Genomic DNA, 27,541 nt, shown 5'->3' on the forward strand with positions numbered 1-27,541 from the left:
CCAGAAAAGATTAATGGTATTTGAATGAGGTCTAATGAGAGTATGAACAATTCAGTATATTATTTCTTAAGCATTAATAATAGATACTGTAATAGAATTGTAACCTCAGCAAGATTCTGATTTGGTAAATCACCGGAGGAAACACTTAATTTGAATTTAAAAGTGCTTAAAAATAAACAATTGATTAAGTATTCTTTGATCAGGGAAGAGCTTAGAATTATGAAAACGGTGCCTCCAGTCAGAAAATGAAAACGCATTTATATCTTTTATTATAGCTACCGTTCCCGCACAGACATGCAGTGGTCAACAGTGTCGCCTAGTGGCAAATAGTGAATAAAACACACAAACTACTCGCATGCCAATCGATTGGAGATTTTCGATTCTGGAGACAGGGAACCGCAAGAATTCCTATAGCAAATCCAAAATATATTTAGATGACATTGACTGTATTAAAATGAGGACAGGCAAAAACTTTGTCTACAAAGTTAACAAAAATCTTAACAATACTGTTAACCAGATCAGTGATGGAAAGAATGTCGCAGATAACTTTCTTACAGCCTCGGTGCTTCATTGCTGGTCTACACTGAACGACAGGAAAGGTGAGATAGAGAGGAGAAACACCATGTACCCAGGTCTTGTTCTGGCATGGAGGAAGGACACATTCTAAGGAGACATACCTGCAGCAGGTTTTTTTCAAAGAACACATCAATACTCTGTACATGACGCACACATGTATTAAAGGGACTTCGGTTGACATTGCCACCAGAAGAGGCACCCCTGGCCTTCCCTCACTTCTTACTCTTCAGCTATCATCGCTGCTGGCACCAGTTTTCACACGGCTGCACCATCAACCAGACAAGGGAATGCATCCAGGTTAAAACTTGCTTTTATTTTTAGCCAGGCTAGCTTTTCATCTGGATGCGTTCCCTTACATGCTTCACCTTGCCCACATACACATGGTTGTGCCAACACAAGACTGCATGGCCAGGACTGCCTCTTCAGTGAAAGTGTAAAACATTCATGGAGTTATCACAGTATGTATCAACCAGTACAAAAATGGAATATATAGTTGAAAAAACCCAAAGCCATAAATAATACTGACTTCTACTGAAACATCATTTAAAGAGCAAATGCTTTTGTGTGGTAATTGCCTTACAAATGCAAGGTAAATGTAGGACTTATAAATATCATTTACAGATTTTCCTACTTAAATACCTATACCATGAAATATCACCATTATTTCAGCATAAATACATTTTCTTTTCAGAAACATCACATTCACTAAATACATGCCTTTTGTGCAAGAGAGCGCTACAGCTGCAGAACAAAGATAATGAAAAATATGTTTTATTATTTTCTATGCAAATATGATTTTTCTCCATTTATTTAAAATTTTATTTCTTTCCTATCTTCCTAATGTGTCACTCAATCCACTGGCAGGGGGGGGAACTTTAAAAACAGCAAACAACTTTATAAACTTGAATTGGAAGACAATTACGTTATCCTCAAAGGTAGGAAAAAATTCTATAGGTTTAAAAAAGTGATTTACCCACACAATACAAGAGAAAGAATCTAAATTCTATTTATTGAGGAGTTTCATGAACTGCCAAAGTAACAATCTGTTCCAGTAGTTCCAAGTCACAAGATCAATTTCCACCTAATGAGAAAACATCATCTACTGTCTTCAGCCCTGGTCTTTTCCTTTGGGATCACAGGGAGTAAAAAAAAGTATTGATGTGTTGAATATAAATGTCACAGTCCTGTTTTTCATACAATCTAATCAAAGCATTTAAATAAAGTATTTGTTGTTATTTATTCTGTATTTGTTTGATATCTGATCATCTGAGTTGATAATTATTGCTTTAACATAATTTTTCAACCACCACAAATACAAACCCAATATTACTATTCTCAAGTACTGAATAAAATCTTCTTATGATAATGAATTTGAGATTATGAAAAATATTTTTGAGAAAAGAGAATATATCTGAATATGCTTTCAATAAAAATTCTATTGGAAGTTTTACCAAGCAGTAAATCACCTTTCTTACAGGAAAGTGATGAGATAGTAACTACATAAAATACAAAGTTGCTATCTAAATGAAAAGATAAATGTTACTCAAGAATGGCTCACCGGCATTCTAACATAGTAGGTGTATTCATGTGTCCCTACACCGCCACTGCACAGCTCTGCAACACCCACACAGGATGTAATTATTTCCCCCCTCCTGCAAATAGTCTTGCTCCAAATGAGACTTAATGGTAGGCAGAGAGATCCTGGATAGGTCTCCAGCTAAAGCAGCATGGTAGCAAGCTGTGCCAGGACTCAGCCTCCTCCATGAATGAAACAGTTAGTTAGAAATCCTAATGCACACAAGCTGAAGCAGTTCTTGAAATGCCATCTGGTTGCTATTATTCAGTCCCATTTCTTTCCTCAGCCAGGAAGAGTGGATCATCCAAGGGCGATCTGGCCTTGGGGAATCTGCAGGGTCAGTCTGAGCAGGCAAGCCAAAAGGGCTGCGCTGCCCGCCACTGGCCATTGCTGCCTGCTACTCAACACCGCCCTTCAACTGTTTGACTTCAGGTCTCAAACTCAAGATCAGCTAGGCTGGTACAGAAGAGTAAGGCCTGATGCCACAGAAGTCTTTACTGGAAGCACATTGCATGGAAAGCTTTCTAGTCTTTCATGACTGAGCACAAGCATACTCTTTGGTAGATGCTGCATGAGACTTGTCATCTTAATATTAAACAAAAAAATGTTCTGCTTCTTGCTCTCTAAAAGAAACAGGGACTTTTCAGATTAGCAGTAGCGGACAGTACCCACTGGATTAGAGATTTTGAGATTCCATGCTAATGCCAGCAGGATATCAAGCTCTAATATCTCTGCTAACAACTTTTAGAAAACTTCACAGCTCTAACAGTCAAAAGCCTCCTTCCAACTTTCAAACTAGACATACTGATGGTCAGTTTACCCCCATTGTTCTTCTACCAGTGTTGATATCACTGAACTTAAAGAGCTGGTCTGTCTATACACCCCACAAATGTTTATAAACAGCAACACTATTCCCTCCCAGCCTTCATTTTACTACTGTAAACAAACCATGCTCTGTTAGTATCTTCCATAGGCCTGACCATCCTAATGGTTCTCCCTCTGAGCCTGTTTCAATTTGTATTCGTATAACTGTAGTAACAAAAATGAAGTATAGAACTAACGTTTTTATATATTTAACTGTAGATTCTGTGACTGCTCATCCTACTAGTGCACTTGACACTTCACAGCCTATAGTTTGTAGAGTATGTAAAATTAAGAATATGAATTAGTTCATATTCTAATTGAGATAGACAAGCAGGTTTTGTCCCATGTCACCTTCCACACTTCAAGATTATAAAACAAATTCTTAATACTCTTAGTCCCTAAATGTATGAATTTACAATTTAGACTGAAGTAATTACATCCCACACATTACTCTAACCCTTTTTTGCAGGATATTCTGGTCCTCCTTCATATTTAAAGTAACTCCCACCTTTGTATTACCAGATTTCATTAGCAGTCTTACGAGTAGATTATAAAAATTATGTAACAAGATCAGTCCCAAAATCAGTCTTTAAGTAGTACTGATAACTTTCCATCCTAAGTTATTTGTTCAGCACGCGCACTCACATTGCACAATTAAGAAGCTGTGGTCCCCTTACTGTTCCCTTATGTATTCCCTGACTTCTTCAGTTTCAATGATTTCCTATCATCAAATGCTGAGGTTCAGATAAAATGCATTGCCTTTTCTTGTCACTTTTCTTACAAATTATTTTAGTATGAACTACATTGATAAATCCACATTTCAACTGTTTCACTACTCAATCACACCACATGTTTAATTATTTCTTTCCTCAAGTTATGGTCTAGAACTTTACACACTGCTGAAATCAAGCTAACAACTTTTGAGCTGCCTGAATTGCTTTCTTCCTATTCTTACTCTTAAATAAAGGTGCTACAGATAATGAACTGAATTTAGTATCTTCCCTTATCAGGGAGATCAGCACTATCTATCCCCTTCTTGTGTTCAGGACATAGTATTGCATTTGTTCATGAGTTTAATCAAGTGTTTGCATGTTCTACCTTGCTACATTTATGTGCATGCATTTTAAACAAATATTTAGAAGGTCATAGATTTATTTTAAATGGATTACATTTTTCATTAAAACTCACAAATGGTAGGGGACTCCTTTCCTAAATCTCAGCCTAATTGCACATACACAGCATTATCAAGCACTTTAATGCAGCCAACCATTTATTGAAATGAATCCAATAAATTCTACTAAACTTGCTTTCGCTAATCATCAGAGGACACCACAAAGGTATTTAAAACTGAAGTTGACTCTTCATTTAACTGTGATGTTCTTTCTTTTGCAATAAGGATACTTAATTTTCTCACACAGAATTTTCAGACACTAGATTTCTAATTATGATAGTTATATTTTGTTTACGAATTGCACAAAGTCCTCCAAGGACACTTGACAAATTATTAAATTCAATCTGAACATAAAACTGAAGAACATGTTTCCAGTATATATGAAATAACCATTCATGTTCAGCCAATTCCTTCCTATGAATTCTGTAGATGCAATATTTCCTTAGACAACTCTCATTTCTATGATACACATAATAAAATTTACAAATATGGAGTGCAGAAATTGGATTTTAACTTAAAATTGGGGGAGGAAAGGATTCCTTGGGTTTGTGTTCTTATGTGCATATATAGTATTGATGCACATATATTTAACGGGACGTCTCCCAGACTGTAAAACTGCAGTTTCTTCTGACTGAACTGATATGTGAACAGGAGAAAAACCTGAAAAGGAAAATCTAGACAAAGAGGACATTATCACAGGGCAGAACAGTTATAAGATACCTGCTTCTAATTTTTTTTCCTTCCAAAAACAGGTTTGTCCGAAGCAAATGTTACATCATAGGTCCTCTTCTCTGAAAATACGTACTTGTATGCTTTCTGTTCAAGAACATCCAGGCACAACGGGCCAAAATCTCAGATTTTGGACCTCTCAGCATTTGGCACAAGCTCTTTCCAGTGCTGCATTTCAACTGCCACTGCCTGAGCTCACATCTCAAGCCTTCTCCATCGGTTTCAATAAACCACCACCACACAAGCACAGCTTTGCTAAATCTCAGCATTGAGGAATAAGGCAGGCCAAACAAGAGAGTATGACCTCAAAGCCTTCCACTGAAGCAGTGGGAATGAACTCAACCCTAGTTAGTCCTTTCAGGACAATCTAAGTCAAGTATAGACACACATTGACATAGCAGTTCTGGCCATACTCAAGATGCTGTTAGAATAAATGCCATAGTAATGAGCAGGGCAAAATACTGAATTTTACACTGCAATAGTCATAGCACTCCTTTTATACTTTCCTTGTTTACTTTTCTCCTTACATAAAGGCTCATTTTTCCCTAGAGAGATGTGATAAAATTCAAGCTGCCTGAATTGCTAATAGACATATTTCAAAGTTAATTAGTTTAATTTCAGAATCTGGTCTTCTGCTACATCTCTATCTGCTAGGAGCAGATCTGCAGGGAGAAACAACTAACCATACACATTCCAGAATTTTTATTGGTGTTTTAACTTTGGACTAGATCTGATCCCTAGGATTGAATGCCTGTTTGTGGCTGGTGTGCATTATGTGCAACTCTGGAGCTCATCTTCTGGTGTAGTTTCATCTAAAAGAAATGCAGTTCCTGTGTTTTCAAACCACCTCACGATGCAATCCAAAACACAGTGCACGTGGAGGATCAGATTTGCTTCGAAGGTACCCTACTCATCCTCTTAAAGATTAATGTAAACGCACCTGTAATTCCTCCCTAGTAGATCCCCTTTTTGCTTGCAGTACTGATGTTCAATGATCCAAGTACCAATAAAGTTTCTCTTAAATTCAACAGAGTTTTCAACTCTTTCTTTTCCTGTCTGCACCCAGTACGAAAGGTACTGGCACCAAGAGCGTCCCCACATCACACTGGACAAGGGAGAGGAAGTACACTGTGCCTGTGCAGGACCCCCCAGCGAGGACTCCCGCTAAGCATTAGTCACCACTAACTCCTTAATATCCCCATCACAAGATTGTTTCCTAGTGAGCATATCAACTTAGTGGCGACTTGAGTTCTTGCTGGTATTTACACCCCTCCCTGAAGTGCTGATCCCCAAACTGGGCACTATAATCCAACGTTCTCTCTCAAATGGCTATCATCACAGAGAAAGGGTCACTTCCTCTCTACTCAAAATTCCTCATGGGAAGATTATGACCTACAGTGATCTGCAAGTCTTCGAACAATCGCTGCTTTCTAAGACAGCCTTTCTTCTGCTGACACAGCTTGCAGTCTTTGTTCCCAGATCACTCTACGTTAAGTGATATTAAGAGAATTTTCTACATTATGACTTTGAACTGGATGATTTATAGCTCTAAAATGAAACTATCTTCCTTTATTTACCACAGAGTGAATCTTATTATCTTACCTGAAAATTTTATCAGGAAAAATTATATGTAATAATAGAGAACTTTTACAAAAATGTTGTTTAACATCAGACAAAAACTGGTCACGGGAAAATTCTCCAATTAAGCACTTGGCTACTACATATTTTACAGGTAGCTATATTTTGAATTCCTTCTGTAAAACAGTTTTTAACCTATTTAATATGTGGCAGGCTAGTTATTTCCTTTACGTGGTATTAAATCAAGCTCCTTGAAGAAATCAAAGAACATCTCTATCAACAAGACCTGTAACAGTACTTTTAAAAAGCATACAACACATTCATAGTAGTTAGCAATATTTTCAGCATGTCCAAAGATAGTCCCCTTAACCCTTTTAAAAATGTGGAACTGTTTACAATCCTTCCAGTCGTCCTGAATTTTTAAACCTGTTACAGAAGTTAACTGTTTTGAAATCTCCTGTGCTCATCTACAGCCTGAGAGAATCTAAGACACAGCGTATCAAAGAGAATTTGCTGGCTGTAAACACATATTTGGCAAAAGGTAACATCTTTCCATAAACTATCTTTTTCAACTTTTTAAACAGGTCAAATAGTGCAAGAGCCACCACTTTTGTCTCAGCCAAGTCCCCATTTCTTTTTTACCTGTGCCTAGAAAAGAAAAACAGAACAAGTCGGTAGTTTTAAGGCATCTTTTTTTCCTCCCTGAGTTACATCCACAGCCTGTACAGCAGGCATCGATACATTCTGCTTTAGAATATCAAGACAGATTAGTCAGTAATGGGACAGCATAATATGATGTCGTACTCATAAAAGGAATCACTTCAGGAAAAACTTCAGCCTCCTTTATGTTGCTCGAATATTTTAAATTAACCAGATTTCAAGTAAATACTAAATTTTCTTCCTGTATGTACTTTTGAGACCAACCATCTCAGAACCATTTAACATTATTAAACATCATTAGCATTATTAAAAATAATACTTTTATTTTTAACAAAAAGTACATTGAACAAGTACATTTTTGTTAAATGTACTTTTTGTTAAAAATAAAATTATTACTATTAAATTATTTGCTTTCCAAGTCTGAAAGTTTTTATCGTCACGGTTTTATCCCATATTTGTATGATTATCAGCTAACTGCAAATATCTACAAGATCCTTCTTCCACAAAATGTATCTAATAACAAGAGGACTCTACTTTTTACTCAAAACAATTATTCTGTCCCAAAGAATACAGCGTTCCCTTTTCTCAGAATACTTGTTTTAAATGTAAAATTTTCTCCAGAGATGCTCCTTCCACAGCATCCACAAGATGTCACCATTGTAAAAGAAAGAAACCCCATGCGTTGTAAAATATGAAATACCTTTATGTTCTGAATCATGGATTTTATTTATTGTACATCTCAATCAATGCAGTCCAATCAATTTTTTTCTAATATAGGGACTAAACATACTCAAAAAAACCCAAAATGTGAAAAAACCAAAACATAAAATTCTCTTCAAAAAATTGGAAATCAAGATCCTACTTTAGCCGCTTGGTTTGAATTACCAAACACAAGAAAAATTTGGCAGACAGCAAGAGTAGTAAGATAAGTAGAAACATTTATGATTCCAGCATTGCACATAACCTACATAAAAGATCCTGTCAGTTTAGAAACTACAGAGTATATCGATGCAGATAAATAAATAAATAAATAAATAGCTAGAACGGAGAAGCAAGTAGTCTCCACAGAGCTTAAGGGAAGTTTGGTATTGTTTTGTATTTAATAAGGAAAAACAATTATGTATCCAAGCCAGCTCATCTGTTACAGAATAAAAAAAATAAATTCATTGAAATCTATGTAGGTTCAGTGAAAATCCAAGGAACAACAAAGCAAATTAACTCTATATAATCCTACTCACTGCAGGAAAGAATAGGAAGCTAGTATGCACAGAAATGCTAGATGAAAAGAAGGTACTAACAGTGGAAGTTAGACTTCTAATTTTATTTTGTGCTCAAAACTTTTAATGAAGATTATGGCACTGTAAATGAAGGTATAGCCTAAAAAGTGTTTCCAAAGATCTGTGACTTTTCCCCATTTTGTACACAGCGATCTGAAATTGCAGGGAATCAATGCACAAATAAAAGGGTGACCTTCTTTCTGCAAGTTCTATTCACAACTTCCTTACAGAAATTAAGCTGTCAGGATCTTTTTTTGGCCACTACAATCATGGAAGGTTCTAAAGGACTCAGTAACAAGTCTGCACTGTTTCCATTCAATGACCATATTGCTAACCCACTTCTTTCGGTGGGTACACTGACTGCCTTTTAATGAACAATTTCATTAATTATTAAGAAGAGAAATGTATTAAATCTCATGGTATCTTTGGTCTAATAGGTGTGATAGCTAATAGGAGTAAAAAAGTAATTTCCTTTGACAAGCAAAAAGAAACAGCAATAAAACAAGAGTAGAGGCAGGAAGTAAAGGGAAGAAGGCATATCAGCTAAGTAATCTGGAGGTATTTTAATATTTCTTTTAAGAGAAGAATGGCAATTTCAATTCATAGCAAGCTAAGCCAATTGAGACTTCTAATAAGAGTGGTAAAGGATAAAAAGAAAAAATTCACAAGCATCTAGCATAATTATAGTAAGTGAATTAAACATTTAGAATCTTAAATAATTGATTTTTAATAACAGACAATTATTTATGGTACTGGGAGTAAAACTAAAGCACATGCTTACAGTACATCCATTACTCCACAGTACATGTCCACACAGACATTCTTGTACTACCATCATAACAAAACAGCTTACCTTCCTTTTTCATTGAGAGGCTATACAAATAATACACAACGAAAAACCAGACAGTGAATACTTACTTCAGGAAGCACTAAAAATATGATGTGATGATGTGACATTAAGAAAGGGAGGAAGAAAAATCAAATCTATCTAGACATTAAAGAAATTAATACAATAGGAAATTAGGCTACGGAGGAATTTAGTCTTCGGAAGTGCTCACAACTCTTGAGTAACTACTGCCATTATTTTTTCAAATTAATGAAAAAGAAGAATGCCCACCACAAGGAAGTTTAGGTCAGATATTTCCGCAGTATCTTCAGACAGAAAATATCAAAGCTGTGAGCCTTTTATGGCATTAAAGTATACATACCTAGGTTTGTATACTTAAAATTTACTCCAGAAATTATTTTTTCATTTATGTTCATTCTTTAAAGATGCTAATATGCATACTAGATAGGATGCATTAAAAGCAGAGTTTCTTTAAAGATTAACTTGATTCCAAATAACAAAACCTTACCTTGCCAGCTATCATTGCAAACACACAGCTTCTCGCCTGTCAAATCACAGTACCCATGATCTGGACTGCCACAGTTGGCTTTACAGTATGGAATATCACAGGCTTCTCCTTTCCAATACTTGTCACACTCACAGTATACCCGGCTTGGTACGGACACACTGGTCGTACACTTTCCATGTTCTGAGCAGTTATTAGGACAAGAATTAATTCTGAAAAAAATATGTAAAATAAGGGAAATTATAAGCCAAGAGTTGATGACAGTGGTTTTATCCGACAGTACTCCAACAGTATTTGTTAGATAAAGTACTTTTTTTCCTGAAAAATTTCTATGTACTGATAAAACACAAGTTTAATGATGATTTTACAGGCAAGTAGGCTGAAAAGGTGTTCATCCAGGCTTACATACAAACTCTGTGATGCAGTCAGGATCACAAACACCTCGTACTTCAACAAGAAGTATTGCCATTAAGCAGAAGGACAGGCCCTGCCTGGACAGATCACCATCTATTTTTTCCTATGTTCCAGTATCAGCACTCTAGTCAGTCCCTTCAAATGGCATACAGGCATACAATTAAAGGGTTTTCCTGAGTGGCTTTGGTCAATGCTATGAAACAGTATGTCTAACATCCAAGGGGAATAAAACTGAAAAAACAGAGTAAGGAAAAATACAAGATGGCTGAATATCCTGAAACTACTTACAGGTAGCACTTCATGCTTTGAATCCTTAATTATAGAGCCACCTTAACCTTGCCTCCTTAACTCCGCAGTCAGAGATGCAAAAAGAGGAAAGATTAGGCTGAAAGAAGTCTGTGACTGTTATGGGAGTTAGCATTTCTGTGATACGCCCTAGCAAACACTGAGATCACAGGCAACTGGACTGCAAAATTATGCAAACTCGTTCCAGAAATGCAGGCAATTCCTCAGAGATGAGGAGAGATGGAGGACATTGAAGTATATGGGTCCAAGAGTTTCCATGAACAGAATCTCAGGCAGTTTGCGCCTGATGAAGTCCAAAAACGATTTGAAACCTTTTTTGATGACTCACAGCAAAGGGTTGGGTTGAAACTCAGAATAAACTGTTACTACAACCCCCTGATGATAACACAGACTGCTCCCTGTAGATGTGAGAGCTGGAAACTGTTCATAACCTTCCTTGCTCTTACCAAAGGAAGAAAGAACTGAAAAAGTTAGTGAGGAATTGTTCGAAGCTGGCCTTTGGCCAAAGGTAGTTTTGGTAGGACAGTCAGGAGATGTGTTTTCATTTTCTAGAGACTCACACCTCAGAGGACTGACTCTATTACACTACCGAAAAAGAAAATTCCACGGCTGAACTGCAAATGTCCTGGGGGTTTTGCCTAGTAACACACATGGCATTAAAACCCTTGATGGCATAAACTGCTGTATACCACAGCTGTGAGGAACCTCTCCCCCTGACTTCACAGAGAGTGTGTTCTGCAGGAAGGTGAACAGTTAAGTCTTTCCAGCAATAGAGATACCAGTTTAAAAGTAGACATATTCCCACTCCAACAGGTTTGTTAAGGATTCAAACAGAATGAGAAAAACTGGATCAGCCAAGTTGGAAGCAGGTTGCATGACTCCAAGGAACACAAAATTTACCCAGAGAGTTCTGGAGTAACTATTGTTGTTTGCAACTGGCATGGCATTTTACTCTTCCCCAAAGTAAAGGAATACGAGTGGTCCATCAAGATGAAGTCAAAAACTGCTTTGGGGTTACTAAACCAAGGAAGAAAGAGGGTAACAGAAGCAGAGAGCAACAGATCAGTGACAGAAAAAAAAGTTAATGCAGCCATAAAAAGCAATCATAGGTACTTCTTTTATCATAAAAAGAGTTACTGTTGTCTCATTAAAAAAAAAAAAAAAATTTAAAAGTATCCATTGCAACAGAAGAAACAGAAGAACAGAGTACATAAAGTTTCGTGAGTTATACATGTAATGGAATGAAAAACTGGCAGTTTTTTTCATTTATTTTAAATCTTCCAAAAAATTAGGCAATGATATGTAGCATGCACCACATTACCAAGTCATAAAAGAATGCAGAGCACATACACTCATTTCTTAAGAATGCCATGTCATATTGCCATTTGCTCCCAAGACAAACAAAAAAAGTGCAATAAAAGCTTCAGGGATAACTGAAAAATATATCTAATTACAGTAGAAAAGTCTGCCAGGTGATTGCATTTTACTGATGTCAACTGACAAAAATTAAAAATACCCAGTCTTCTAGACTGCCATTTCCAATACAACATATTTAGTGACGTTTCCCAAACTCTGAATAGCTATTTATTATCTCGTAAAAGGTAGACAAACTGCTGCAAATTACAGAAACAATCTTTCCATAGACAATTTAACAAAGACTTCTGCCAAGAGTAAAGCTATGGTCAGAAGCATAAACAGAAATTTTAAATTAATAAAGAATATGACAAAAATATTACAGGTACTTCCATGTTTGAAGTGCAGTGCTGGCCACCACATCCCAAAAATTGGTATTTCAGAATCTGAAGGAATTAAAAGAAAGGAACAAGAATATCTTCAATCATGGGAAAACTATCCCACAAAGGACCAAGCAATCCCTTCTCGAACTAAAGCATCCAGTATAAAGAGACACCGCATTATGTGTCACAACCATGTCCCAAATGAGACAGAAGTTGCAATCAACAGCTGGTGCCTATAAGAAGGAAGAGGCTCAGGTCCATTGGATGCATCTTTAGAGCTGCTGACACAGAAAAGCAGGCTGGAGGAAAGCAAGCATAGTTATATCAGGTTAGACTTTGCCATCAGAGAAACTAAAATATGGATAGTGCAGATAAGAACTATGAAGGCAGAATGCAGACTGAGATGGGCAATAGGAGGGGAAAGTACCCGAGAAGTAGAGAAGAAATGGAATAAACCCCTTGCGGCTGTCACAAAAATAAAAGTAGGACTTCAGTGAAGGTTTCAAAAGCCATAGAAGTACATTCAGCAAGAAAAAAATCAAGCAACAGATGATCCTAGTTCAAAAGAAGGGAATTGACATGACAGCAGATATAATCTCCCTTCTATTCCATATGACAGCTACACGTGTTGGATAAATACTGGAAGGGATACATTCTAGTTCCATATGGCATAGGAAAAACATGTTCTTGGAATGACCATGTGGCTTCACTCAGAACAACATTCTTTGTCTCGTGGTTTTTTGTTTGGGTTTTTTTGGGTTTTTTGTTTTTGTTTTAAAACTAGTACCTTAATGACAACTCATTACAACCCCAGCTCCCTAGTTTTAGAAACATACCACAAAGTATAAATCTTACACTATTAATAAAAATCAATAGATAAACACTTTCCCTGGGTTTGTCACTCTCCTGAAAGAAATGATAGGCTAATTAACAAAAGTAATTACTTATTAAAAATACTTACGAGTAAAAAATGTTAAATCCAGTTAGGTTGTAAGCAGCATCACTAAAAAAGTGTAGCAATGCATAGCCAGATGTAGTAACTACTTCAGGAACAGTTTCATTTCCACGCACTTCAGGGACTATTAGACCACTGGAAAAGAAATGAGAATAATGTTTTTAATCAGTCTTTGGGAGAGGAGAAGAAAAAAAAAAAAATGAAAGAGGGAGTTAGTTATTATGGTTGTTAATTATATAGACAAGATAACTCATAAATCTCATTTAAAAATTTATTTTAAAAAAACAAATAATAAAATGCGTATAAAACTCATGCACGCCTCTGCAAGGTAAGGTAGGGTTTTCCAGGAAAACAAAGCAAAAACCTCCTCCCTCACACAGTAATGCAAAATTTCACATCAGATTATTCTGAGGGTGCAGAATGCACTGTCAGTATAATTTTTAAAACTTATTTTAACTTTGAAAAAAATATATATCCTTCAGACAGCTGCTTAACACCCACTGTCTTTCAGCACAAATTCCATTTCCACATAACATTTGCACCTTTAGAAGTTTATCTTACTAGAGAATTTCAAACCTGGAAAGTACGATAATTATGTAATTTCCATGAAAATGCAATTTTCAATAGAAAATAAAATACTTTTTAAAACTTCAGAAAGATGTTAAGATGTCAGTCTTAAATAAAGACTGAAGTAGGAAAAACAAGCAATATACTAAAATACTGAGAAAAAGGATCACCTGCATAAAACAGAGCCACATCACAAATATCAATTAAATGTTATAGGAATCCTAAAGAAAACACTACCAATCAATAAACTGAAAGACACTTCAAGTAAAGAACACAGGAAGAGGAACCTCCTCTTTCCTTCCATCCATGCTACAAGTCAGGCTCCTGAATAATAGCTAGACACATTTAACAACTACAACTTTGAGAAGGAACAAGAAAACCCAAGCAATTATGTAACAATTCAGGAGAATTAGGAGAGAAGAAGGGTGTAGATTGCTATAGTTGGGCAGGAAAGAGGGATGACCTGAGCTTTGTTCCCTTAGGAGAAAGCACTATCATTTATGCAATTCATATTTCTTAAACTTCAGCAGCATAATCAGTATCTCATAACACAAAATGAAGTACAATTTCCACCCCACAGAGCATGTGTGTATACAAACAGTTTCTCTTTTGTTGGTTTGGTTTTTTTTTTATATAGCTTTGCACTTAATGGATATTCCAAGATAAAACTTTTACTGACTTCAAAGGATTAGGATCCTGTGCCTTCTCTCTAATAAACTATAGGCCACTTGCATAGAATATTCTTTCTGGAATGTTTCCCAACATTTTAACGGAAGCGTAGGAATAAACCAACTGAAACATTTCAGTAAAGTCCAGGAATGGAGGAAACAAGTGTTAAAATTCATATGCCCTGCTTTTTCTCTCTTGGACACATAGGAAATGCAGTGCATGGACCTAATTCTTTACCTCAATGGTTTATTGTCATTTGAAAGGCAAATAATTAGTCTTTATTCAGTATTAGTTGCTATGCTCGTTGTTTAGTGTTGTTGATTTTATGTTTATTTCTAAACCTTGCTACAAAGTAATACTATGATTCTAGACAACAAATACTAACCTGAAAAAAGATTTAGTTGTTTAGCAATTCTCATAAGCTAACAATAACATAATAAAAAGGAAAGAAAATCCATCATTTCAGTTGATAGCAAATTTGAGCTCTCCTCCAGGACTTTGGAGGATTTGATAATTTTATCCACTATGACTTAGTCACAATGATGTCCAGTTTAGTAATTTAAGGCAACATTACAAAATTAGCGCTTAAGATAGCCTTTGTATCAAATGCCCTGAACAAGTCTCTTCTTTCTTCACACAGAAATGTAGAAGGCATTTAGCAGCCATTTTTTATAACTTACACATAGTGCAACATTGCCTGAGTCACAGAGTGCAATTCTCCCTGAAGTAGGATCAGCTGCTATTGGCCAGTGCCACATTTAATGCATATTAAAACTCAGGAGTCACTATAGGAAGCCTACTGGAAAATACATTTCTGTATTGCCTGTCCATGAGTATTAACACTCCATGCAATGTCAGCAGTAAGTACAAGCCACGTAATGGATTTATGCTATGATCATCTAACCAAAAAAAGTAGTTTTGCAATTTATTCTAATATAACTTTACATACATGCTCCCACAATATTAACAAAACAAAGCAAACTATTTAACAAATTAGAGCCTCTAATGTTATTTTTTTTCCCCACAAACTAAAAATGTCCATACATGACTACTTGCACTAAAAGGCTAATAAATACACTCACCTAAATACAGCTATTAAAGGTGCATATATTGAATCTCCATCATATACATACATATGGTCCCAACTACATTCTGTGGCAAAGTGATTAAATCTTAATCTTAGTATTGCATTTGGGCTGGGAAAAAAAAAAAAAAAAAAAAGAACATTGATGTAAAACATTATTTACAGAAGTATTGAGCTCATAAGATAAAGAACTTACAGCAAAATTGATCATGCCAGCATAACTCTATTAAAACATTTTGAGTACTAACTAAACATTTCAAAGAGTTAAATAACAAAATTCACGGCAAGCAAATATTTCACTTTATCTTAGAAAACTTTAAAAATAACACCTTCAGTCCAAGTCTAATAATGCCTAAAGTTAACAGGAGACTTAAGTTCACCAGGTTTTATCAGTATTCAGAACCACGGATTTAGAGTAATTAAAATATTCCATTTTAATATATTAGCTTTACTTTACAATGTCAGGACTATGAGGTTTAAAGAGTCTTTCAAGACAAAATCACCTACACATCCTCCTTCCAGTATTATACTAGCTATTGAAAATAAAAATCTTAAAACACAAATTTAAAATAGCAAGCAATATTAGTGCAAGGTATTTTTTCTTCTTCCTCCTCCACCCCATCTGACACCTGCGAGTCAGATTTCATCAGTTTTTGGTAGAGATCTAGATCAGGACTGTAAGATTTCTGAAAGGGGAATTTTCTCATATGACAAAATTAGCAGACTCCTAAATATACTCCATGCAACATACTGATTATTTTCTTTTATTTCTTTTTTTTTTTTCTCCCTCCTCCTACTGACAGGAGTGCAGTTTGTCAGTTTGGAAAACATATGGGGGGCGGGGTTGTGAGAGATCATTTTGAGAGAGCTCTTTGTTCATTTTTTAAGAGAGAGTATTTTATACATGTGTGACTTCCTTGTGTGTTGACATCTTGCACTGTGTTACTGGGTTGCATTACTCTTCCACATACTGTGCAGCATATTGTGTCCTCCAGCTACCCACTCTACCACCTCCTGCAAAGAGGAGGAACAGAGTGAAGACCAACTTCAAAGCAGAGTTTGCATACAGTCCTGAGGCATGTTTCCACTTTAGCGTAGTGTAGTGCAGTGCAAATGTTCCTGAGCTAGCTTGGGTAAAAATAGAAGTCTAGCTATATCAGAAAGATATTCAGCTATAGCCTAGTCACCTAGATATTGAAGCTGCTGCTTAAATGATTTTGCAAACTACCCATAACTTCACTGCTGTTGCGTTCAAATTACTACCTGCATATAAGCAGACCAAAATTAGACCAGATAGATTATTACCGAACTGCAGCGACAGAGCAGACATCTAAGGTAACTGAGATTATGACAATATGGAAATACAGAAGGGGGTAATTTTCTTCTAGAACATTAGTAGAACTCAGACCTAGCTAAATTCTTCAGCAAAATCCTGACCCATAGCCTGGGGAGAAAAAAGTCTCACTGAAATTTAACAAATTTGTGCCTTTAACAGTTAGCCATACTAGTCCATATGTCTCATTATTTCTTTGTGCATGTCTGTGTGTTTCTGTGCTGCATAAACTGAAAAATCAGCAACAGACATGAGACATCTAAACTATATGAACTGTGGGCACAATATGATTTTAAAATTAAGTACATGAGGAAAACTAGAATGCAAACAAAACACTTTACAGAAACACTAACTTTTGAGCAACATGTAACTAAATAATTATCACTAGACTGGAAGCATTCTGTACATGAAGCCATTCCTGATTTATCACTGGAGAGTAAGATAATGAGTTAAATAACAGGACTCTGTAACCACATTTGGAACTTATGTAAAGGTAGTCAAACAGGCAACAAATTTATCATAGGGTTTTGAGAGCTTCCAGCACTGGCCACATTCCAATGTCAGCCTAACTTTTGCCAGCAATTTGAATGGGAATGGAATTTGGCCAACTCTGAGCAATCCTGAAAATCCTACTTCAACTTTTTTTTTTTTTTTTAAATCCTTATAACATTTAAACAAAAGCAAAACAAACAAAAAACCTAAAACTGTTTATATTGTATCCAGATGCAGTTTCTACTTGAGGAGTTCTTTAGAACTCTAGAATACACAGTACCAAACTGTCAGAAAATTTAAGCTATGAAAATAAATACTTACTATCCTTCAATTAACCATGTACATTTAGTTTTATATTTATAATTTATTGGTCCATCTGTTAAATATCCAGAAGGTTCTGTTAACCTACAAGAGAAAAAACAGTGCTGTAATAATCCAGAGACAACACAACAGAACACACATCATCAACATGCCAATAGATTCTTTCTGGATGGAAAGAAAATTGGGGATGGGGGAAAGAGTTATGTCTCTCTCCTTATTTCTTGTCACACTATTTTTGCTCATAAAAACTAGAATTCTGATTATTCTATATCATTGATTTGCTTTCTTCCTCTAGGCAATTGCAAGACTTCTAAGTTTTCTAGTTCAGCAGCAAGAAAATAATACATATAATTTAAATTATCCATCACACGAAATGGATCCAAGCCAATGTAAAGGGTTTTTTGTTTAAGAGTATTTTGGTTTGGTTTGCTTGTTTCTTTTGCTATTGCCTTACATCTTACTTCTGAAGTTAGACCACAGCAGCAGTGGGAAAACTGTTCCAGATCAAGAGAAATTAAGGCATAAATTATAATTTTAAATAAGCATATCTGCCAGCCTGTCCCTCTCTCATTCCTGCAGTGATGAGACATGGGAAAGCAGAACAACACTGAACTACGCAGAAACTAAATAAAATGCATACGAACAGCTATAAAAGGTCAGACCAAAATGCTGATGTAGTCCAGTGCCCTGTCTCTGACAGTGGCCTACAGTGGATACCTAGGAAAGCATTTAAATCCCTACAGATACTCCTCACAGCATTACACCACCTTCAATAACTTGCAGCTAAGGGACATTCTCAGCCAGAGGTTGTGTCTTTGTATTGGTTTTGGGTTAATGTTTCTCCTAGAAGTTTGCCCGTCTAAACTCATGTAAACTTGCAGCATCTAGAACATCCTGCAGGAATGATTTCCACACATATATAAAGAGACATCTCAACTGGTTTTGTCCTGAGCCTACCTCTTGGCAATGTCATCTGACATCCTTAGGTCTGGTATTGGATGAGATGATGAACAACAGTACCCTGTTCACATGCTTTATCCCACTCAAAATGTAATGATCTGGGTTGTTTCCCTCCCTTCTTTTTACTGTCCCTTTTCCATCCTGAGAAATCCTTGCTCATTTAGTTGTTTCTCATATGAAATAATTACATTTGATCATCCCCACTGCTGGTATTTAACATATCTTTTCTATTCTTCTATACCCTTTCTGAGATGCAACACAGATATCAGCAAATGATATTCAAGATGCAAGTGAACCATGAATCTGTATAGTAGTATAATAATAATTTTCACTTTGTTCTCTATCCCCATCCTACCATTTTATTTGCTCTTTCAACAACTACTATGCTGACATTTTAAACACAACTAGCTGCTATAACTTTTTTCTGAGTGATAATAGATAGTTCAAGACTCATTACATACAGAAATTCATTTAATGTAGAAACAGAACCTTTTTCCTCCGTTCATATATATTACTTCACATTAATCTATACAGAGTGATAAAATAGCAGACGAAATTCAATAATCTATTACCATAAAAGCTTTCTGAAAGAGCTTAGTATCTTCAGCACACTGTAACTTCACTATTTACCCCATTTTCTACATCCGTTATGATTATGTTCTATAGTTCAGGCCTTAACATACATCTCTGGTGGCCTTAGTCCACCAGGAAAACTGACGATCCTACTCCTTAAAATGTTACAACAATGATAACAAATATAAATACATACTCAGAAATGCTCTTTTTTTTCACTATGGTGTGGAAAGATAATCGTTAAGAATAAGTATCATTGAATAAGAAAGAAGCAGCAGTTGGGTTTTTCTGTTTTGCTTCAGTTTTTTTAATAAATCAATAGACTAGATCTAAGTCCAGAGGCAATGTCGAACAAGCTGACCAAGTCACAGCTAAATTTTCTCACCAGAAATCTATCTGAACTTGAATTCAGTATCTGCTATCCTACTATCTTTGAAGCTGTATACACCAATTTTAAAAATATTCAGTACCACATCTACTGCAAGTTATTTACATTTGAATTCACAAACATTAATTGCATACTTATTAACAGAGGTCTGTAATTCCAAACATAAAACGATAAACATGTGGAAAGGAAATAAAAACAAGGGAGCAAGAAAGAAGAATTTATGAGACAAGGCCCATGCAAACTTTTAGGTTTTTAAACAAGTTCCTTCACCTGTCCTGTAAGAACTAGCTTCAGTTTGTTAGGCACACTGTAAGCCACTCTGTTCAAATCGCTAGTGGTTTGAATGAAGATCTTTTTTTACCCACGCTTTCCTTTTGATGAAATGGGACAAAGCTCTCTAATATGGGGAGCTGTCCAAATAATTGTACTTCAAAAAGTTTTCAAGGCATAAAAGCAGTATCAATAATGTATTTTACGTTTCTGAATAAAAAGAAGAAAAGCAGATAAACAGCTGGTAACATGAGCAACAGACTGGGAGGAAAAAAAAAATAAAACCAAACAACAACTATATACTTCAGTCAGCTGACAGCTGAGAGAAAATTTCCCTAATAAAACCCAATACACTAAGCTGGTCTGAATGCTGCAGTACACCGCTCCCCAAAAGCAATGGTTCCTGGTAAGCGCTATACAAACGTCGGTGTAGCTCATAAGCAAAGCAATGAATGATGAGCCATGGCTTGTAACTCCCACTCCTCCCTTGCTGCACACTGGAGAAGCTGCAGCGATGGCCACGGGGAAAGGCTAACCATGCTCCTGCCAGGTGCTCTCGTGTGAATCAGTGCCTGGCCACAGAACACGCTTGCTTGAAGAAAGCAAGAGACACATACAGTTTATAATATTTCTTTCTGTTGAGACATATCAACTTTACCTAAAGGTATACTTTCATGTTTATATACACAAGAAACAGGTCTTTCAGGGTTATTTCTGGCTTCTTTACATATTAATTACGTTGTTTGGACAATGCTGAACATAATATCAACCTATAACTTAGCGGTCTAAGTTGTACATAACTGACTTTGAAATCAAGCTGATATTGATGCTTGGGCCCCTAGCAGAACCTTAGTAAAGCTGATTACAGGAGCAGATCCTATGTTTGAGTGTGCTAGATTGAGTCATTAATTTTTTTTTTAAAAAGGCAATAATGCATAAAATTCCAATCAAAATAATTTTAGTGCTGTCATCTGGTTTATATACAGATGTAAAGTCTTATATAGCAAGCCACAGAACATTTCTTTTGCTGCAAGAAGTGTGAAATATCGCAAGTATTCATTTGCAGTCATGACCATTGCCGCCTTAGTAGCTGTATAATGCAATGGAGGTGACTTACAAGAGTTGTTTTTATTAGATCAGCCCTTTGGCATTAGTAAAGTGCAAACAATTTCCCTTGTCACCTAGGCTGATAATTTTTTGATAAATAGTTTCTTTCGGAAGAGTAGATAGCCTTTGAAGCAGCTATTGCACTTTGCTGAAAAAAGTAAAGAATAAATAAGAGCATGACATTGCTTTGTAATAATGGTTGTGGAAAATGGTAAGATAAAGGGGCTATTCTATTTAAAATAAATACATAGCAAGACAGAGGGTTATTACTTTAAGTTTCTTGAGTCATACCAAGAACTTTTCTGTATAATTTTTCTTTCCAAACCTTATCAAATACCAAATCCCATAAATAACACATAGGTAAGTGGTACTACTTCCACATAACCTCTTACCAAATCAAGGGCAATATTCTCTATCATATAAAGCCAGGTATTCATGGGCATAGTTCTCCTCTGTGACTAACAGTGATCCTGCCAAATAACCAAAATCCAGATGAGCCAACATGACTACACGCTCTTTAGTCACAGAAGTGGAATAGCCAGAACGATGCCTGCATGCTGCACCCCGCTCCCTGCTCATTGCTGAGAAAGCTTCAGGGATGAAGGGACAGCCAGAACAATTTGTGTGGCCTGCTTAAGCACCACAGGTTTATCACACCTAGACGCCAGCTTTCTAAACAGAATGCACAGGGGAGCAGCTGACGTTGTATATTGTCATTTTAAATTGCATGCCAACTTTCATAAATACAACAATATTTTTTTAGTTGGCAGGGTTATAATCAAAACCTATAAAGAATTAGAGGTGCATGCCAAGAGAACATTTCCCTTCTCTGTATACTGCAAAACAGATCTACCAAATTATAGAAAGAAGTCAGAATGCTGCACAGCAGAGTTAAAGACATTCAGAAGCATCAGTGACAGATTAGTCAGTCACTCACCAAGCTAATCAGTCAGTAATAGCTTACGTGAAAGATACATGGCACTATAGGTTGTTTCATCTAGCAGAGACACACATACCAGAAATGCAAGGCCTAAAGGCTGAAGTCAACACAGGGCAACCGAAACATGCAACAAAGGGATATCTATATTCCCCTAGAATATTATCACTGTTATAATGGCAAATATAACCGAGTTGGAATTTATAGTGGTAACATTTATATTTACCACTGCAGAGACTTTAAATCAAGACTGATGTATTTCAAGAAAAGAGAAAAGTATGTTCTAGTTCAGTCAGAAATTATTGGTTCAAAATGAAGGAGCAGTCAGATGAAATCTATGGCCTGCAAGACATAAGACGTCAGAGCAGGTTATTAAAATGGCCCTTCCTGGCTGTAATATTTATAGATCTGTGAAAAATGCAGTCATGTCATCTGTATCTTCTTGGAAAAGAATAGTATCGTCAAATCTTTCAGAAAGGGGCACTAATTTAAACCAGAGAAGTCACTGGGTATTTTCTGTCATCAGTAGAACACGAAGATCCACAAAACTGCTGGTAGATGGACAGACAGACATCTGATTTATAATACAGGCACATTAGGAGAAAAAGCATAAGGCACATTCATAATATTACAAATATTCACTGTTAAATAAAAGAAGGGGTTATGAAGAGGTTCATTTATCTCTATATACTTAGTGTCACATTTCTATTCAGAATTTTATGAAATGTTGGATTACTTTGCAATTCCTACTTCAGATATATCTGAATATAAGATAGAGAGCATATTTTGCTATATGGATTCATCTCAATATCAGTATCTGTGTGTCAGTCAAGCACTATTCTCTCCATTGTTGCAAAATTTTGTTCCATCTCCTTTTCATCTTTTATGAAAATATTTTATTAAAAAAATAAAAATCAATAACTGTGCTTCAAAGTTATAAGATCAAATCCTTCATAAATACAAGTCGGGGCAATCTTTCTAGCTCGAGATCTTGTGCCTAACCTTTACAGCAGGGAAAGAGGCTCTTCACGTATCCCAGATGAGATCAGCTGAATACGTTAAGAAAGAAGGAAAAAAAATTTGAACCACCTTACAGAACAAACCAGAATCAGTGAGCACTATGATATCAGAAAGAAATACAGAAGATATCAAGAGGCCATTTCTCATACCAAAATTTTAAGTGATAGACTAAGAAGGTTTTTTAATATTTTTTTCAAAGGAAGATCTGAACAACAACATGTTCTGAAAAACCCACAAAGCCAGATTTTTATTTTCCAGGCATAAAGCACTGATTGGCACCTGACAAAAATCCTAAGAATTTGCATTTGATTTTCCTGCATTTTTACATTTATTGTAGAACCTTGCTGTTGGTTAATTTTTTTTTCACAACTTATATTAAAACAGAATATACTGAACATACTGTAGTTCTAATTTTTCTTCAATGACTAATCAAGAGGAATAAACACTGAATATAGGAAGAAAATATTTGCATATGCCAATCACACTCCTGTACGTGTTACATACTGCTTTGCATTAATAGAAGAACGTATGTTTAGAAACAGTAAGGACATTCATGACAACTTTTCACATGCCAACCAATTGAAGGCATGCTCTAAAATAGGCCCCACTTTATCCACTGACAAGTAAGTTTCTTTTGTAAAATGTCCCTACTGCTTAATTCAAGTATTCAGTTTCTCCCTCTAACTTATTTTAAAGAAAACCAGGCTCCAAAACAATCCAAAAATCCCAGAAAAGTAAAATGAAGACTACAATACAACATTTTTTCCCCGTAAGAATATATTCTGTATTTCAAGAAGCTTAACACTTATGTGTGGCACAAATCTATTTTTTTCTTGAGTTTTTGGGGAATTTTTTGTTTGTTTCTTTTTTTAATAAAGTTAGCAGGGATATAATCTTTGATTGGTGCAAAACATTAATTTAAGGTTTAACTCCAGCAGGTGTTTTGTTTCCTTATTTACTGTTTCTGAAAAAGGCTGTTATTCTATAGTACATTTTTGTAATAGTCCCAAAAACTACTGAAAGAATATTGCATAGAAGTAGATGTTCCTTTCAAAGTACTAACTTACATGGCATCTTACTTAAGCAATGTATTTTCACTTACACAAAAGTTTCAAAAACATCTGTTCCCTTCCTTCGGCTGCATGATATTACATAAATTCACAGAACATAGACCATGACAGGTCATTTAGAATAGGATACCTGAATGTGTGACTGTGAGACTTGAAAGGGAATTTATAAAGTGACTAGAAATAAGCAAATGTGGGTACAGTCTTATGAGGACTTGGTAGACAAACTAGATGCAGAAAATAAAAGTAATATAGTAACATTAAAGGTAATCCAAATATTTATTCTAATGGAAATTAAAATTACTGTGGAAATACTGTATGAGAGTACCTAAGGATTTTCTTCTACCTCCTCACAGTGTTAGGTGGTACTTGACTATTTTTCTCTAAAAACCTTAAATTGCCATTCAGTTACAACATGCCCTAATGCCTATCCCAAGGCAGGATCAACCATACTGAAATCTTTCTTCACAGTTATTTGTCTAATCTGTTCTTAATAATTCCAATGACAGAAGTCTACAATCTTCTTAAGCAATCTATTTTAGTACTGACTTATCCTTATTATTAGAAAGTTTTTCTAAATGTCTAACAATTCTTTTTCTTACTTCAACTTAAACATATTATTTCCTGTCCTACTCAGAGCGGACCTGAAAAACAGGTAATTCCCTTCATCTTTCTGCTTACCTTTTACAAATATCTACCTTCAGGCTTTTCCTCTCTGAATTAAGCAATTTAATCTAGCATTCCTTGTGCGTCATTTTCTAGACTACCCTCCTCTAGAACTTCTGCAATTCATCTGCATCTCAAAATGGTACCTACTACTCCAGCTGTAGTCTGACCAGCATAGCAACCAGAGAAGAAGAATTATTTAATGTCCTTAATATAGCCAGATCTCCTGAATGTAAGTAGCAGAATAACTGCCTTTATGCATGCTGATTTGCATACAACCTGTAATTCCCTGTGACTGCTAACTTCCTCCACAGAAGGAACTAAACGATATTACTCTAGTTCATCTTACTGGGGTTCATTATGCCTACTGAAGTATAGAAATTCAAATTCAGTTCTGTCAGTATGACTTTTTTCAGGCAGTATTATATGGGATCAATGCAGCTCGCATGATCTGGAACTTGCTGCATGGAAAGTTTCATTTATAATCACTTTCTCAGTAGGAAAATCTATTTTTGTTTCTGTGATATAAGCATTCACTTAAAAGATGGTAACCCCTGGCCACACTGCATAGTGAGAAATCCTACTTAAAAATCAATGGACTCCACAAGAAAAGATGAAATTCCATTTGTGTATATTTATCTTACATTTTCCATAACAGCCATTTTACTATTATTCAATTATGTCAACAGTTTTTGAATTATTATTCACATTCATTATTCATTCACCTTACGAAGCACTAACATAAAGTCAGTACTAACAAAATTTAAACCTCAAGTGCACATATGTAAAGGTCCCCATCACGACAGTTGCATTAATTTTGTATACTATAATGTAAGTCATTCAACCAATTACAACACGGTGCTATTTTTTGCATTGGTTAAAACTAGGCAGTTGCCAGACATCAGCATTGCAAACTAGAGGTGTAAAAACACAAGGTTTTCCTATTCCTCACAGTTCTAATATTAAGTCTGAGGAAAAATATTGACATGCATATAGAAATGAGATTTCTATTTTTTCTGCATGTAGAGAAATTTTCCCATTAATTTCCAGCTACAGCATATGTCAAAATGCTCTACTTTAAATTTTTTTGACAAAATGAATAACAGAAGTTTGGATGAACAGAGGCCAAGAGATGAGATGAAGAGCAGGCACAGTAATCTCTCTCACTGCACAAATGATTGGACTATTTTCATTTAACAGCTTGATACATAGATGGAGCAAACAACACTACTGAAAGCGTAGCTTCATAGCATGGGTCTTGAAAAAGCCAGGATGGCTTCTATCTTCAGATTGTTCTTCAGAGTACATACATATACTCTTTAAAATATGTGAGTATAAGCTATAACTATCTAAAAAAACAATCCAAATGCTGATTGCCTTGAATCTAAGCAAAGAAACACACCATTTTCTCTCCTGGTATCGATTATTTGTTTATTTTTATAAATATGTAAATGAACCCAGATTTTGGAATAACAGAACGTCTCCAAAAAGAGAAGCAATTTTTTGAGACAGCTCAAATCTTTAAAAAAAAAAAAAAAAAAAAAAGTTTAAGAAAAACAGCAAAGCCTAACAAAATCTGGTCTGCCAAGACACTAATAGAGTATGAGGGAGAATAGCAGAGTGCAGCCAGCATGATAAACACTTTAGGAAGCTGACTGGAGAGAGGCAGCAAGGAAAAATAGATCAGCGCTCAGAAATCTGTCATTAAATGCATTATTACCCTTCAGTGGATTCTTAGCCTTTTTGAATAGTGATATTCACATAATGTAACAAGAAGAAAATCACATACAAAGATTTTTAACAAATTACTTGGATTATCTTCAGAAAAACTGCTCCTTACCTATAGCTCTCATTGTGCCACTATTCCTCCTCTAATAAATATAGTAGATATCCATCAGGAAATATTTTTTTTCATTTTTAATACTACTTCAAAAGCACCTGGTTCTGTATCTGTGAGATGAACAAAAACAGATTCTTAGAGATTACAGCTTAATTGTTTAACACAGTTATCCAACTACACACATTTTACTGAAAAATGGTTGACCTGTTTTGCCAAGGTTTAACCTGAAGTGAGAAAATACTTTCTAAATGCAAACCTTTCCATTTGGGGGAGAGGGAGGAGGGCTGTTACGCTACATTTTAAGAAACCCAAGCCACTAAATACTGTATCACCCCCAATCATTTAGAAGTTATCAACAACTAAAAAAGTTTTTATGCTATTTAGTTTCACACAGATGGATTTACATCTAATATTTATGGAAAGTTTCTACAAAACTGAGTGGAGTTGAGTCAATCTACAGAGTTCAACAGTGAACTGCATACTTTCTATAGAACTGCTACACCAATTAACAGTTCAAGTCTTGCCAATATTTTCCAGGTGGCAGTGGTCCTCTTCGTCTCAACTCATAAATCAGTGCCTTTTAAAAGATACTGCAAATAGCACAATATCCTCCACTGACCTGGAAAAACTTCAAGAAATGTAGTTTCATCTTTCTTATCTGGAATAACACACACATTTGGTATTTCCTATTTTAATATCATGATTGGACAAAATCATATGAGACAGACATCTACTCTATTAGAAATGCCCAGGCTAAGTTCATAGATGTCATCCAAAATTCTGCCTATAAATAGGCCTGCCACTATGCTTAAAATTAAGAATTGACAGCAAATCAAGTCGGCATTTGATACAAACACAAGACATCATATATTTCCCTGTATCATTATCTCATTTAATTATGGCTGCAAATGCTACTTTAGATATAAAATCCAAAAGGTTAAGAAGCTGTATATAAATAATTCCTGTTTTGAGTAAGAGGCAGACCATCTATCCGATTCATTGACTGAACTTCTTGCACTCACAGTTTCGTGTCGTGGTTACTTATTTTGTCAG

At 35.6% G+C, this 27,541-nt stretch overlaps 1 protein-coding gene across 1 annotated transcript in view; it reads right to left on the minus strand.

The window, feature by feature from the left end:
* ATRNL1 (attractin like 1) overlaps positions 1-27,541 on the minus strand; it is a 550,130-nt gene that overhangs the window by 487,927 nt on the left and 34,662 nt on the right. Inside the window, exons 2-5 of the mRNA XM_050899286.1 lie at positions 17,661-17,744; positions 15,513-15,626; positions 13,201-13,329; positions 9,787-9,995 (exon numbers count right to left, since the gene is read on the minus strand). Of these exons, the coding sequence (XP_050755243.1) occupies positions 9,787-9,995; positions 13,201-13,329; positions 15,513-15,626; positions 17,661-17,744 (536 nt within the window). The remainder of the gene's footprint in view (positions 1-9,786; positions 9,996-13,200; positions 13,330-15,512; positions 15,627-17,660; positions 17,745-27,541) is intronic.

This window comes from Gymnogyps californianus, chromosome 6, assembly GCF_018139145.2.
Source record: "Gymnogyps californianus isolate 813 chromosome 6, ASM1813914v2, whole genome shotgun sequence".
Lineage (NCBI taxonomy): Eukaryota > Metazoa > Chordata > Aves > Accipitriformes > Cathartidae > Gymnogyps > Gymnogyps californianus.